Source organism: Coptis chinensis, chromosome 7 (assembly GCF_015680905.1).
Source record: "Coptis chinensis isolate HL-2020 chromosome 7, ASM1568090v1, whole genome shotgun sequence".
Taxonomy (NCBI): domain Eukaryota; kingdom Viridiplantae; phylum Streptophyta; class Magnoliopsida; order Ranunculales; family Ranunculaceae; genus Coptis; species Coptis chinensis.
In genome coordinates, this window is record NC_141462.1 from 32,701,302 (window position 1) to 32,717,075 (window position 15,774).

Here is a 15,774-nt window from a genome sequence, read left to right on the forward strand (position 1 = left end):
CTTGCATGAATAATCAATTCAACCCACCCTTCTGCAACACCCTTGTGAATGCAGCATAATTACAAGAAAACAAACATATCATATACATAATTCCAATCATCTCATTGAACCATTTTCACAACCATCATCAATCATTTATTATAGATTTAACGTACACTTTGATATATCATAACAATTATTGTTTAGAGTTTCTTCAAGTGTTTCTAGAACCACGTCATCTCTATGTCTTACCTAGTTTCCCTGGCTACTACAATCGCTACTCAACGCCGAACATGTACATCCACATGCCTCCCCTCACATAATGAACCACTCCGTGCATAGTTACTCTAAGTGGGATATCGCATACTAGGTAACCCTCACACGAAAGCCATTATGTGAGTACTACCACTATTCGGCATAAAATATCGCGCATCTCGTTCTAATTTTGCGAACGGAATAATCAAGCCACTATTCGGCTACGCCAGAAGGGCCATTCAGATTCACTGAAACGCCAGAAGGGCCATTCAAATTCACTGAAACGCCAGAAGGGCCAATCATATCACATACGCCCATCACAAGGGCCAAATCATATGAGTTGTGGTAGCTAGGTTCTAGGATTTTCGTTACGTAATTTATTCAGGTGTCATACATTAGTATCTCATAACCATTTCACTCTATCACGTGCCAAATAAATTATTACACTAAGCCACCATATTAGGACATATCTCAATACATCTCATAACAACTTTTATTCTTTCACGTGCCAAATAAATTATTGCACTGAGCCACAATCCTGTGGGAAATATCCACAAATATTATACTACCTCATAGTAGCATCTCACAGATATAATAATGGAGCGTTTATATCAATTTCTCCAAAAATATTGCATTTAATATATATATCCCAACATATCATATAATGTCACAATTGCTCCAAACGTATCGCATAACATTTTTTTTAGGAATATTATATCTCCTAATATTTCACTCTTGTCACGTGTCAAAAATTACATAATATCAACGTCAAATCTTTCTTAGATAATGACAACCAAATTTATACAAGCTTCCACAGCATTCCACCATGGAATTAGTCCATAAAATTAAATATATAAAAAAAGAATGTAACATAATAAACAATCAACAGTCAATAGTCAACCATCCATGGTCAACGGTCAACAGTCAAAGGGTTGACTGGTTCATAGGTCAAGCCCAACAATCAACAGTCCTAAACAGGTATTCATCTAAACGGGTCCTAACCTAAACCCATGTTTAAACACGTCCACCCATTGTCCTAATCCAATTAACCAAAACAAAACTCAAAACCGAGGCCCGAAACCAAAGCCCAAAAGTCTAAACATTTAAAGACCCCATTTGGATCTATATTAAGTTATATGGAACGGCCCCAAAACAAACTTGAAACTGGCCCAAAGAAAGCTAATTGGTTTCGGCCCAAGCCAACTAAAAAAAGGAAACTTAAACTGGCCCGAAACTTTAATTGGTTCGGCCCAAAGAAATAAAAGAAATTGAAACTAGCCCAAAACTTTAATTAGTTCGACCCACAAAACTGAACCTAAACCAGCCCAAAGGAAACTAAGGTGGTCCGCCCAACAACAAACTAATGTTTAGGCCCAAGCCCAACCAAACATAGAAACAATATCGTCTCCCTTACCTCACCAGCGCTTCTCCTCCACCACCAGCTCGAATTCCGGCCGCCAACTCTCCTCCTTCCACCCTTCCAACCCAACGGTTTTGACCCTCGTGAAAAACCCCAACTTTCGATACCAACAAAACTCGATTCCCCTCACCTCCAAAACTTGACCCCAACCGCCATTAACACATGTTCAAGCTTTTTCCAAGCTTCAACAGCACCCCCCCCCCTCTAGCACTAAATCAACCCAACATCTACCCTTAATCAACCAAACATCATTTCAACCATACCACAACAAAAAAGAGTTCAAACAATAATCTGGATGATTTCTTTCTTTTGGCTGGGCGACGCCATTAACGGCCTTTCAAACTCCAATAGCCCACCCAATCAACCTCAATAACCAAACATAAATCAACCAACACATAATACCAAATAACAGTTCAAAAGAAAAATCCACACCACCACAGTATCACCGTTCAAAAGTATAAAGGAGAGGACGGTGTTTGGGGCTCACGCCTCCATGAATAGTCACTTAAGAGTTTTCAACAATCCAACAATCTAACTGGTTTTAACAATAACAAGCCGAATAATCACAGACGAGAAAGAGCAGAAAAAATAAGCAGAAACATTGTACTACAGTAAAACTGTTATCTCTGTATAGACTATAGACGAGAAAAAAAAAAGAAAGCTAAACTACTCACCTCTCTGTTATCGCAAAAAAGAATATATAAGAAAACTACGTGAGAAAACAGATTCCTAAGCTTGCTCGCACAATCCCTCATAGTCCGAATCGTTGCGCTCCATCTCTCTAGTAAGTGAGCCGCCTCCATTTTATTTTATTTTTATCCAAAAAAACCTTATTCTCTAGAAAAATATGAATATATATACCTGGGTTTGAAACCTAAGCCCAACACAGACTCTGGCCCAAAAATCAGGCCCACATATTCCAAATCCAATCCAACAAATTTTAAATAAAAAAAAATTAATTAATTAATAAATAAATAAATACAAATTACAAATACATGTATTACATACTTGGAAACTGATTTTGACTTTGTTGGTATTACTAATTATTTCCTTGACGATATGGAATATAGTTGGTAGATGGTCTAACAGGTGGATTGGCGAAACCTGGAGGAGCCATCTGTTGGGTATTTCGGCGCCAAGTGAAATTTAGATTTTGTCTCCAAGGTGCATTATTGATGTTGAATGCACAAGTTTCTTTCGATGGTTGTGAAAATGAAGCATATAACAAGGGACAATACGCATCAGGATGGTTAGTACTTAGACAAAGAACACATGGGGAGGTGTTAACGTTCATGACCTTTTTTGGTTTTTGATCGTTTACCTGAACTGCTATGGCCATCTATTTTATTAGTTAGGGATTCTACCAGATTTTTTAATTCGGGATCGAGTTTTACCTCAAAAATAGATGTAGCTTTTGTAACAGTGTACTTAGATGACCTAGAAGAATCAATGTTACCCCAATGTGTACTTCTTGTTGCTTGTTTTTTAAGAAAATTATATGCTTCAGTAGCTCCTTTGTCCATGAAGCAACCGCCGTTCATTATATCAAGTGCTTCCTTTTTATGATCGGAAAGTCCATTAAAGAATGAATGAACAAGGATAGCGATGTCGAGTTGATGATGAAGACATTCTAAAAGAAGATCAGTAAATCGACTCCAAGCTTCTGTAAATGATTCATGAGGATTTTGACAAAAGAATTGGATACTAAACATGCAACAACAGCCACTTATACATATATATAGATATAACCATGCAAAACAGTACCACGGACATGTATATATACATTTAGATGTAATTCATAATCACTTAATCATATATATATAATCACTTAATCACTTAATCACTTAATCACTTAATAAGCGTATTCACATTATTCATACATATTTCTAACCTAATACGCAAAAAATAGTCCATTGCCTACGACATAATAGATAACACATGTGAATTATACAATAATAATTTAATATTAGAACATGTTAGCATCCCGCAAGTCTGCCAAAGAAATAAAACAGTTGTTTCAACTCGTGGACGTCCCGAACACCAAAAGGAATTGTGAAATAGCTATTGCAGTTGTAGAAACTTAGGCCCTTTACTTGAATGAGAAAGACCAGTAGGTGCTGCTGTTGAAAAAATTGCAAGGACAAATAACATCAACCAACGCGCACGAGGTATTGCTGGCGGACGCGAGTCTAATATAGCACACGCGATAGGAACGTGTACAGTAGGCCAATTTTTTCACAAAAGTCTTAGGTCAGTGTGTAGATTAGGCTCCAGGTCCTAACTTTTGTTTCCTGTAAGTGCCACCAAAAATCAGATTCGGATCAGATCAAAAACACGGAAAAATCCAAAAAAAAAAATAACAAATAAAAACACAAGAAAATGAAATGAAGGAAAGGAATGAGATTGGGGGATTTCCCCTTGGAGCAATTCCAGTTTGTAATCAATGGTCCTTTGGTCTTTAGGATGGCAGCGACATCATTTGATGTTATCACTTTTGTGGGGTAAAGAATTAAAGTTTCTTATCTGTTCGGTGCTAACTCAACTTCCTTACTCACGTTCTTCGTGTGTATTGTTAGAGTAAGAGTTCGTTCCAACTTAAGACAATGATGGCATTACAACTAGAATTGTTCAAGGAAAACTAGTGAGAAGGATTTTTTTTTTTTTTTATGATTGAGTTATACTAAAACTACTTAGCTTACTTTTAGATTCTTAAATTAAGGTTACGTAAAGTCGTAAACATGCATCACTAAAAAAAAGAAATAGATAGATAGAAAGGGGTGGAGAGTTAAATCCACTCATGTGAGGACAAACCTCTATTGATTGAATCTAGTTTATTGCATCTTTAATCTTCTTAGAATTCATAGACAAATCTTAATAAATATTAGAGTTTTGATCCCTAACAATATAACTCATCTCTAAGATCATATTGCTAGCTTGAGAAACAAAAGCAATGACTTATCTCTAAGAAATCACCTCAATTCCTAACTAGACTCTACACCGAATACCATTTGGGGTAGGATATAAAGTCTAGTTTATTTGTCCTAAACAAATAACTAGAATTCAATAACAAAAGTTATTCCTCACATGTGCTTCGTTAACCTTCCACAAAGGAAGGTTTTAGCTCATGATCATGGGATTACAATGCTCATGTGTTATGTGTTATGCTATTATGAAAGAGCAAGAAGAAGAAAATAAGAGAAGAAACTAACTTTGCTTTAAGGAAATGTAAATTTTATTTAGAAGAACATAAGTGTTGTCACCATTAAAACTATTACAAAAGCTTAACATAAAACAAAACTAAAAGTAAAATACAAGACAAGGAATGAAAAGGAGTCAAGGGAGTAAATCTAAAATCAGCCCCTCTTCAATACATATCATAGCTTTCTCTCTTCCATCCCACGTGAAAACACCTCCCTTATTAAATTCAATCCTATCTAAAACCAAATCAAGCCAAAATAATCACTATTCCAACAATCCAAATTCAAGTCTTCCTAATTAATGATATGCAAGGTGTCATGTGGTGCCAATTATTTGTTTGACTTGTGAGCTTGACTTGGGACATGATGACTCATCCAAACTTGCAGGCCGCAAAGTGGGTCCACGTGCTGCGTCCAGTGGCAGGCCGGTCTTTTGGCATTTTTACGACTTCTCTCCTTTCCGTAGAGTTCGTCGCACTGATCATCTGAGCAGCTCAATTGCCAAATTCGGAGTCCTGGTTCGAGAGATATGAGCTTCGGAAGCTTGATGCTTTGTGCATGTAATCCCATTTCTGGCTTGATTATGCCCTATTTGAGTCTTTGGGCTTTAGTCCAGATTTGTTGGGCTTTGCATGGGCTTAATTGGAAAGCTTTATGTATACTCCCTATTCCGTGCTTAAATATTGGCTTTATCATCATTTTTACGTTGGTTGTGTCAACCTGCAAAAGCACGAAAATATGATTATTTTCTGATTATTAAGCATATAATTAACTGAAATGTTACGTCTCTACGGGGTTTTATAATACAGTTTTGGGTGTTTATCACTTTGGCTAGTGAAAGTGAGGAGGCTGGTTGGTTACGAGATCTTCTCACTCATATTTCGGTTTGGCATAAACCGGTACCAGCCACTTTTATACATTGTGATAGCATTGCTGCTATTAGGTGAGTCCACAGTAAGTTTTATAATGGTAAATCACGACAGATTTTTCGTAAACATAGTACTGTCCGGTTTTTTATATCTAAAGGTGTAGTGACTATTGATTTTGTGAGATCTGATAATAATATAGCAGATCCATTGACCAAAACTTTGGCCAAAGAAAAATTGTGGACTACTGCCAGAAACATGGGACTGAAGCCAATTGAAAGATGAACATCTATGATGACAACCCAACCTAGGGACTGGAGATCCCAAGAATTAGGTTCAAAAGGAAGAACAAGTCATAGAATGTTGGTTGTGAGACATACATTGTTACTTATTTATCCCGTAGTTGGATAGTAAAATGTATGAGATCCTGAAGCAATAATTAAGGTTGAAGTTTTCTAGGAAAAACTCTTAATGAAGTTCTATGGTCCTTATGGGCTGAGTGCATAGCTACAGGAGCACTCTTGATAGACTCACCTAGTGAATGTGAAAATACAGACTGCTTTCTATGAGAATGAGAGCTGATTCTCTAGATCATTCACGAATCCAGGAAGAGAGCATAGGGCCTTTAATGTGCAAAACATGAAAGGAGAACATTGGATATGTTATGCGTGATTATAACTTATTGTATTCTCAAGACCTAAGTTTAAGACTTAGTCACTTATGACTCTTATACTTTGAGTAATTTTCACTACGTAAAGGTTAAGTCTTGGACACCTTCATCTATGCATAACATGTTGAAACTGATATTGATTGCTCTTAAATATATTTTATATTTTGTTTTTATCAAAAATAAGTGGGGGATTGTTGTGTTATTTTGAATAAAACAAGAGGTGAACTTGGGCTTGGGCTCTTTAATCTTTTTTTTTTTTTTTGGTAAAATTTGTTTCCTGATAGGGTTGGAAACAGAATTGGATATGGGTTGGAAAATAGAAACATAGTGGACTAGTAGACTCCAATCCCTATAGGAAATTGAAGCAGTTCCCTACAAAAGCGGATCTACTAGTGCTCCACGTTTCTTATCTCTAGATATACTCCTCTACCAGCAACCTATACAGTATCTACAAAACTAATTTCTAAACTACGTTTTGGGCAATCATAAGATCAGTATCGTGGTTCTTCCTTTTTTTCTTTGGTTTATCTGCAGTAAACAAATGAGAGTAATAACTAGTTGTTGTATTCTGGGGGTTGACGTGGTCTGTCTGCATAAAGAGGAACAAACGCGAAACAACCTTAAAGAGAACGTACCGATCCGTGCCTCAGCCAGCCTTTTTTTATTTTCACTGTTTGTTCTTGTTGCAGAAATTATATTCCAATAGTATTGTACCATTATTATCGACTAATTCCACATTATCAGATTGATCAAGCACTCAGGTCAGAACAACTTAGTCAAATAATTCAGAAATAATCCTGTTGAAAATTAAGACTGGCAAGTTCAGGTGGCTTTCCTTTTTGGGTAAAAGGAGGTCTAGAGGGTAATTGGATAAACAAGAAAAAAATGTTGACCCTGACCCGATCACAATTGCGAACTTGGGATCCAGGATTCATTCTCCATCAGCCTGTGAAAATGCATGTGGCGCAATGGAGTCAGCAGTACGTTCAGCTGTTCAGCACAGCTATCTGCTTCTTATAAGGCCATTATTGTATCTTTAATTCTTAAATGCTCCCCACGAGCTCCTAAACAATAGCCAACAAATTGAACATTAGGAATATTCCCCTGTTTCATCACATTTTCAGTAAAAAAAAGAAGGCTAAAAGACTTGAAATCAGGACTAAAGTATCACTACATAGCTATGAATCTACGATAGAGTCATAGAGGACATTGAAATACATCAAACTCTCCGTAAAAGCATGCGAAGAAAACACCACTGTCGAAAGATAGAGGGATAATGCACACTTCGTGTAATCAGCTAATCATGTTCAAACATACATTAAGCATGTTCATATTATCATATAGAACATGCATGTGTCACGTACCCTCCATATTAGTATACCAATATGATAATTAATGCTAACCTGTGATCCCACTTGCCTTCAAACCGACAAATTCACTACGCAGTACTGATGTTACAAATTTACTTTTCCAATATATGATACTATACCATGGCTTGTAAAACAGTGTTTTAAATTAGCATCATATCCTAGATATCATTTAAGAAACCAAATAGTTCGTAACCATACTATGGTACAAACACAACCTCAGTCACCCTCGGTGATATCATTTTCTTACATTTCTATTAGTATCAGCTCATAATTTATTGTTCTTAAGTTTAAGGTAGGCAAGCTAGGTATGCACTGCACGAAGTATAATTGAAGTGTTGTGCATGTTCGTGCCAGCGGCCTTGCTCTACTTGTAATCCAATTAAAGGGATCCATCACCAAGCCTGGTAGCGTGGTATAGATCAAGCAAAGTATACTTAATACTTCTAAACACCCCAAGTATTATGTATGGACGTATGGTATATCTCTCCCTTACTTCTCTTTCTTTGCATTGGCTAGCTTAGCCAACCTGCAGGATCTTATTTAAGCACGATTCTCTTCTTTTTCACCCACTCCTAAAACACTTTCTTTCCTTTAAACAAACACAACTCCTTTTCAATGGAACCATGTTAACTGTTAAGGACTAAAGGTGCATCTTTACACCGTAGATAGGTAGACCCTTGTTATAGCAATTTCTAATGAAATAGAATGCAATTCCAACCATCACAACTTTACTTTTTATTTTCTGTTAGTTTTCATTTGCTTTCGATTACTGTTAGGCGTTCTTGCCCCTTTGGAATGGTCATAGGTTGAATTTGGTGCAGTAGGCAAGCCCAATTGTAGTTGTAGAACAGTCGACATCATCCTTTGCGGGCTTAGCGTGGATTGTCTCTCTCAACTTGTCCCTGTGGTCCAGATTCAAAAAGCCACTTTCACCTCATTACCTACCATATGACATTTATTGTACTTCTAACTTGACTTGTTCACAGAAGAATTTCTATGAACCCTCCTATTACATATGCCGAAACTCCGAAAGGGTAATCTTCTTAGTTATACTTCACATTCCGAAAATTAACACATTTTATGAAAAACTGTAGAGCCGGACGTACATCTTCATTGACTAAATAATCCTAGCGTACTTAGGCGATCGTCTTGAACGAAACGTAGTGGTATTCTACTTTATCGTAATAGGCGGTTGGATACTAATGAATTAGTACTCGTATATTATGGCCCAATATTAGGACAAAATGTCTTTATGAAACGCTTTTGTTCCACCAACAATATAGGTTCCAAAAATGATTTCCTGATCCTAAAAATTGATAGAACATTGTTTAAATTGATTATAAATCATATTGCAATTTGCAAGATGATAATCAAATTCATCACATGTATGTAGGACCATAAAAATATTGGTCTAGATCCACCAACAAGACAGTGATAGTTACCCTCTCCTATGCTGGATTGCACCAACCTTCTATGGCCGGCAATACTATATGCTTTTTGTATCATTTCTTAAACTATACATGACCTGGCTTTTTAGTATAGTACTGTTGTGGATCGTTCGTTCGACATTTGTTCATATGGAAATAAACAAATTCGAAGAACATCCAACGGTCACAGATTTATTATGATAGTTGATGATACTATTTTAGCTACTTAACAATCGGTATATCAAAAATAGTAGTAATTATTGTGTACTTTTTTTTCCATTATTGCTTAACTAGATATTATATTTCGTCAGACATGACACAATGCCTTAGAGTGATGAGTAAAAATTAAAAAAAAAGAGGAAAGAATAAACAGAAAGATGTCATGAACAAACTCAATCGTCAGCACAACCATATATATTCATCACAGGGGTCTTTTGGTCAGCTAAACTATTATTTTTCTATTCTATGATTTAAGGTCCATGTCAGCATAACACAGTCTACAAGAAACCAAGACAACAAAAAGGGTCCCGCAAAAAACAACCATTGTAGTCATGCCACGTGTGTGATGGACACGTGTCAATAAATGGTTGAGGTTGTTTTCATGAACCAGCTTCGCAAGTATTCAAAACTTTACGTAGTTCAGCTGCCGACCTTTGGTATCCTAAGAGACGCAAGGAAGAGCCAAAAAGTAACGTAAGCAGCCAAAACCTCAGCATTCAATTCCAAATCAACCGTGAATAAAGCATTAGAAGTCACCACATTTGTTGTGAACCATTAGATGGACTAGTCTGATGAGTGCATCTGTTTATATGCTTGTCCCTAGTCTAGGCGTTGTTTTGTTGTTGAATTCTAAGTTGCAGGTCGGTTAGGCATCTCTTCCACTCCATAACTCTCTTTTCTTTCCCATCCCTCTTATCTCTTGCACATTTCCATGTCTCTCTTGAAATTCTCTATTTTCATTGAGAAAAATACCCGGTTATTCGTCGTTATACCACATTTCATCGATCGATTACTAGTACTGCAAGATCGGCCGTCTTTATAATGGTAAGGACATACATTGTCTCACTGAATTCAGAATTAGTACACAGTAATTTTGTTTGACATTTTTTATGAAAGTTTAATTACATTGTGTTGGTGTATTTGGTTCTTTGCAGGAGTCAATGTTGGTTCCACCATGCCTCGAACCATTGTTATCGACGGCATTCTTCTCAGTGTGCAGGACACATGGAGATGCGGCCAGGAGTGAATGCAACATGTACTGTTTAGATTGTAGTGGTGATGCATTTTGCTTCTATTGTCGATCTTCAAGACACAAGGATCATCAAGTAATTCAAGTGGGTAATTAATCTAAATTATTTTTGTTTTTTCCATTTCATCATTCGATTCTATCAATGTGTATATGATATTATGATGATCCTGAGATTCTTACTAATGATGGGTCTATGTATGGAGGAGATGCAGATAAGGAGGTCATCATATCATGATGTGGTGAGAGTGGCTGAAATTGAAAATGTACTTGATATAAGTGGGGTACAAACTTATGTGATCAACAGCGCTAGAGTTCTATTCCTTAATGAGAGACCTCAGCCTAAATCTGGTAAAGGGGTTTCTCATAATTGTGAAGTATGTGGGAGAAGTCTTTTAGACCCCTTCAGATTCTGCTCATTGGGTTGTAAGGTTAGTTTTGTTTTCATTTTTTGTCACATTCATCATAGTTATATTCATATATCATCTCTAGGAGCTCACAGTGATCACAACAACAGAATCATGAACATGATTTATCATTTTTCTCATAACGTACGCCATTGTTCATTCTTACTTTGTTCCGTTTCATTGAGTTGTAAGAATAATTGATCGATTTTCTTTCTTTGTCTCATATCCAACTTAACAATATGTTCGTTAGTATAAGCTAAAAATCTAGCCTAACATATATCACCAATATCATTGACATATTAGTCACTATGCTAGTAAAAACACATTGCCATAAGTCATCCCTGATCCCTCCTGACCACCATTTCATTTTTTGTCCATCTTTAGGTTTTAAAATTTTGAATTGCTAAGTTGATTGGGTGTTTTATTTGTTTTGGTTACTTAGCTTGTAAGAATAAAAAGGAAGGGAGATGCAACTTTTATCTTTGGCAGCAACAATGAAGTAACAATGGATAGAGGAGAAGGTATGTCAAGGAAAATATCAAAAGAAGAAGAACAATTGCGTGAAGGTACACAACATCAAATATACCCTTCCACACATTCACCTCCTCCTAATTCAAGAAGAAGGAAGGGCATTCCTCATAGGGCACCCTTTGGTTCCTAAAGAATGTAGTGGCCCAAACTCTATAAATCATTGTCGCATGTCACAAGTCAGAAGTCACAAGTAGTCACAACTCACAAGCAACTACCACACTTTGGCCCCAAAACAAGGTTATAAGGCCACCCCCAAAACAACCCCATGATCTCTATAATTCTCTCATCTCTTCTGTTTCTGTCTCTTTCGAGAACCAATAATGCAGAATTATTATAGGACGTTGCAAGGTGTAATGTAATTAATTTATACAAAAAAAGTCATTGTGAAGTCCGTTAAATAGTTTATACTTTTATAGCAGGTCCAACAACCACATGGACCGTTTTATATGAAGAAAACCAACATCTTTTTAATTGTTTATTGTACAAATGATTTAATGGACTTATGGATGTTGGAAATTCTATTGATTTCAGTCTTTAGGAGAAGACCCCATCGGCGTTGGGGCACCACTTTTGCTTTAGGTTTCACTTTGCAGTATTGACCTTGAATTTTATGTGATTTGCACACTTGACATAAGTCTGTGGTCATCAAGAACAATATCTTCCTTGAATTGGTTCAGATGTCGCCACTCGCCACCTGTACAATGGAGCATGATGTTTGACAAGAAAATATTCTTGCCAAGTACATATATATGACCGTATGACTCATGATGATGGATTCCAAGTGAAGGGGGATAAAATAAATGTTCATCAAAATTTAATAAAGAAATGAGAGGTAAAGTATAGTAAAGCACGGTAAATTCTCAAAACTTCAAAACGCAAACGATCTTGATCGAGTTTTACATTTTATATCCAAAGTTTTGTACTCAAAATTTTATGTTCCTTCTTTTCTTTTCTTTTTTCGATAAACTAAGTTCCTAATTTCCTATTTACTTACGATACATTTGTTAACGTTTTTATAGAGGGCCAAAAAAAATATCTGAGACTTGGGCTTTGGGAAGTTTGGCCCAAATTGGATGGAAAAAGATAACCAGTCCCGACGGACTTGGGCTTTTGCAAGAAGGAATGCCCGCTGTTTGTGTGGTTTCGCTTGTAATTTTGTAGAACAAAAGTTAAAAATCCGACTCCTTATTACTAAGAAGAGCAATCCGAAATATAAGTATTTAACAGAATAAGTATAACGGTCGTCATATTGACCACCACCAATTTTACTGAGGGAAACCCAACTAACAACTAACTACAAAACCATAGTTAAAATTTACTAAGGGCGACCATAGTTTAACAAAAAAAAAAAAAAAAAACAGTCTTTTAATTCTACCTAAATATGTTTTTTTTTTCTTCCTTAAAAACCTCACAAACTCTTTTTATTCAATCATAATGTGTTTTTTTAAAAAAAGAAAAAAAAAATATAGGATTGCATGAAAAGAGTTTGTAGGGTTTTCAGAAAGAAAAAGAATATGTTTGGGTAGAATTGAAAGACTTTGTTATTTTTTAAAAATAAATAGGGCTTCTAGAGTACGCATGCCGCATTATAGATGTGGTGCGCAGCCTTCTCAGCCACATGTAGAGCGAGGGTAAAACCAGAACATTAGCAAACAAGTTGCCCCAAACAGGTTAACGAAACGAAAAATTCAAAAAATAAAATAGAAAGAAAATACATGAAAATTTCCGCTTTAGCGCTAGTTTCATTTAGTGTTCTTATCAATTCTCAAATCCCTAATTCCAATCATTGAGTGTTATTGCCACATCAACCCACCGTCTGCTCTCAAAAGGTACACTCTCTCTCCCTCTATCTCTTTTTAACCCAAATTCTTCATGAATCAGTTGATTTCTTACTGTTTCAAGAGATTTGTGGCAATTAGTTAAACTTACTGTTTTAGGAGATTTCTTTTAGAAACTATGAGTTTGATTGGGGATTGTTTGGTTTAAGATTTCATTTTGTTTTAAGAATTAGTTGGTTGTTGGGATTGGGGGTTTGTTTATGTTATGTGTGCATAATCTAGAATCATAGGTCTAATGTCTATAGTCCTGTTTAGTCAGTTGGTTAGTTTCCTTCATTTTAGGCATTATCTCGTAAGTAGGTTAGTGGTTAGTTATTAAGTAGCTAGTGCTATAAATTGTAGTGTATCTCATCTACTACAAATGAAGAGAAGTATATTATTGTAGTTTGCACTTGTGTGTGGATTAGGAGGTCAAAGGCTCCTCAATAAACCTTAATGTTATGTGTTTTTGATACAATCACTTCTAGATTGTATCAGTTTCCAGTGGATATTTTGTGGTAGATGTTGGGTTGCGCGTTGATATAGAAACCCTATATATTTGATTGATTGTTGGCCTTTGGTTTTAATAATAGCGATTCTAGAGTCTACATTTGGATGCACCGGTCTTATTTGGATTCGAGACTCTTGATTCAAGACTTTGTGGGGGCAGTACACATGCACCTTTTACTGATAGGAGGGTGATAAGAGCCCAAAATTGTAGTTTTAACCCCTTAACAATCGTACTTTTAGACCAATTATGTGAATAATAAGTAAGAGTTAATATCGACACGTGTTTTATGCATTTCGGGCTTCAAAGTCCATTATGTGTGAAATGTGCCACTTTTAGCGAGATAAAGGAGCAAAGGTCGGTTCTTAAGGAGTTACGTGAATAAAGGCCAAGATTGAGGAGACAAAGCCTTTGTAAAGCCGGTCCAAAAGCTGAAAAGTCAACGCAGTAAACAAATCACAAAGTTAAGCGAGAACTTAGAAGACCATATCTTTGGACTCAGACCTCGGAATTGGGCCTACCTTACGTCAAAACGACCGAATCGGAAAGAGCTTTCCAATGGTCCCAGCCTTGGCCCAATCCGAGGAGCAGAAGTGGACAAAAAGTCTGTCGAATCCAACTGCAGCTGAAGAGCCCATTTTGGACTAAAAAAATTGGGTTTTGGGCTAGATTTTCCGGCCCAAAACATGGCTCCAAGCCCATGCACGATTTTTGGATCTGAAAGTATAAAAACAAAAGCTTGACTCTTTGTTAATGGTAGATAGTTAGGTTAGAAAATAAATTAGGTTAGGATAAGAAAAGTAGCCACTAAACCTTAGATCCAGATCTAGTTTTACATTATTTAGTTTTACATTAATTAATTAGTTTATTTCTTGAGTATTGAATCATTGTTTTTATTGTTCATTAGATTAGTAAGTAGTTGTTATTCATTCAATCATATATTGTTCTTATTGTTCTATTAGATTTATAAAGTTCATTACTTATTCCATAATGACATGTTCTTATTATTGTTCTTGTGTTGGGAGTGGTAGTATAGAAATTTCACATCAAATCATTACTCTCACCATTGTTCCTTTTGGTTTGATTAGTTGAATTCAATTTAAGTCTAGACAGTTAAGAGTGGAACGAATCCTTACTCCTTGTATTACATGATTATGTTTTGAGAGTAAGAAGAATTGATTTAAACGTAAGAACGGTAGGATTTCGTATTAGTGTTGTTAACATTAATATTTAGAATTCTATTATTTTTACGGTTATCAAAGGGCCTAGAGATTCGAGAGTACAAGTACAACCTGCGTACTCTAGATTTTGCATTTTAATAATTGTTGTTTATTTCTTTTTTGGTTAATATTACTCATCATAGTTTTGCGTTTTTCCAAAATCTGTAAGCTTTATTGATCTATATTGTTTTCATCAAGAAAAGTAGAAAGGATTAAAAGTTACGTATAGTTTTTTTTTTGTTTTTCTTCCAGTTCTATCATCAGTTCATCACTAAATCACTGTTGAGTATTAGTGAATATAACTCGAACATTACTTCTTCCAGCTCCTCAAATGAGTATGTCAAGTTGTGTATTTACTTAGAAGCAGTCATGATCTAGACCAATTCATAGTCTTGTCTAGTTATCTCTTTGTTTTGGCCTTCAGTAGGACTGAACAACGATTTAAACAAGTAGGGGATCGCTTAGCATTATCTACTAGAAAAACTGGAAGAATGAGTGAACAAGTTGTCAAACAAGTTAACAAAAAGAATAAGAAAAAAAAACGTTTTCCACTTTAGTGCTACTTTCGTTCTCCCTTTGGTCAAACAGAAAATCCAACTGTTCACTTCAATTTCGACGGCATTCTCTAATCAATTTCACCTTGTGCATAGTAGAAGCTCTATAAAAATATCATCATCTCTTTCTTTCTTTTCTTTACACTCTCTTGTCTCAAATCCCTAATTCCAATCATCGAGTTTTAAGAGGGGTTCAGCACGACAGGTATTAGATTTTTCTTATTTCTTATTGGTTTCAAGTTAGTTAGTTTTAAATCGACAGGCCTAATTTTTATTTCATTGTTTTCAGTATTTCAATATAGTATAT

The 15,774-nt window shown here is 35.8% G+C and overlaps 1 protein-coding gene across 1 annotated transcript; it reads left to right on the plus strand.

The window, feature by feature from the left end:
• Window positions 1-10,025: 10,025 nt before the first annotated feature.
• On the plus strand, window positions 10,026-11,884 carry LOC147487167 (protein RGF1 INDUCIBLE TRANSCRIPTION FACTOR 1-like). Its single transcript, XM_086573295.1, has 4 exons — window positions 10,026-10,228; window positions 10,339-10,518; window positions 10,646-10,861; window positions 11,280-11,884. The coding sequence occupies exons 1-4, from the start codon at window positions 10,226-10,228 to the stop codon at window positions 11,496-11,498; spliced, it is 618 nt and encodes a 205-aa protein (XP_086429421.1). The 5' UTR covers window positions 10,026-10,225; the 3' UTR covers window positions 11,499-11,884.
• Window positions 11,885-15,774: the final 3,890 nt, after the last annotated feature.

Excerpts from the sequence above, each read along its gene's own strand:
- LOC147487167 (XM_086573295.1), top strand. Across the intron at positions 10,519-10,645 it reads AGGATCATCAAGTAATTCAA|ATAAGGAGGTCATCATATCA; the intron begins GTGGGTAATTAA and ends GAGGAGATGCAG. Across the intron at positions 10,862-11,279 it reads TCTGCTCATTGGGTTGTAAG|CTTGTAAGAATAAAAAGGAA; the intron begins GTTAGTTTTGTT and ends TTGGTTACTTAG.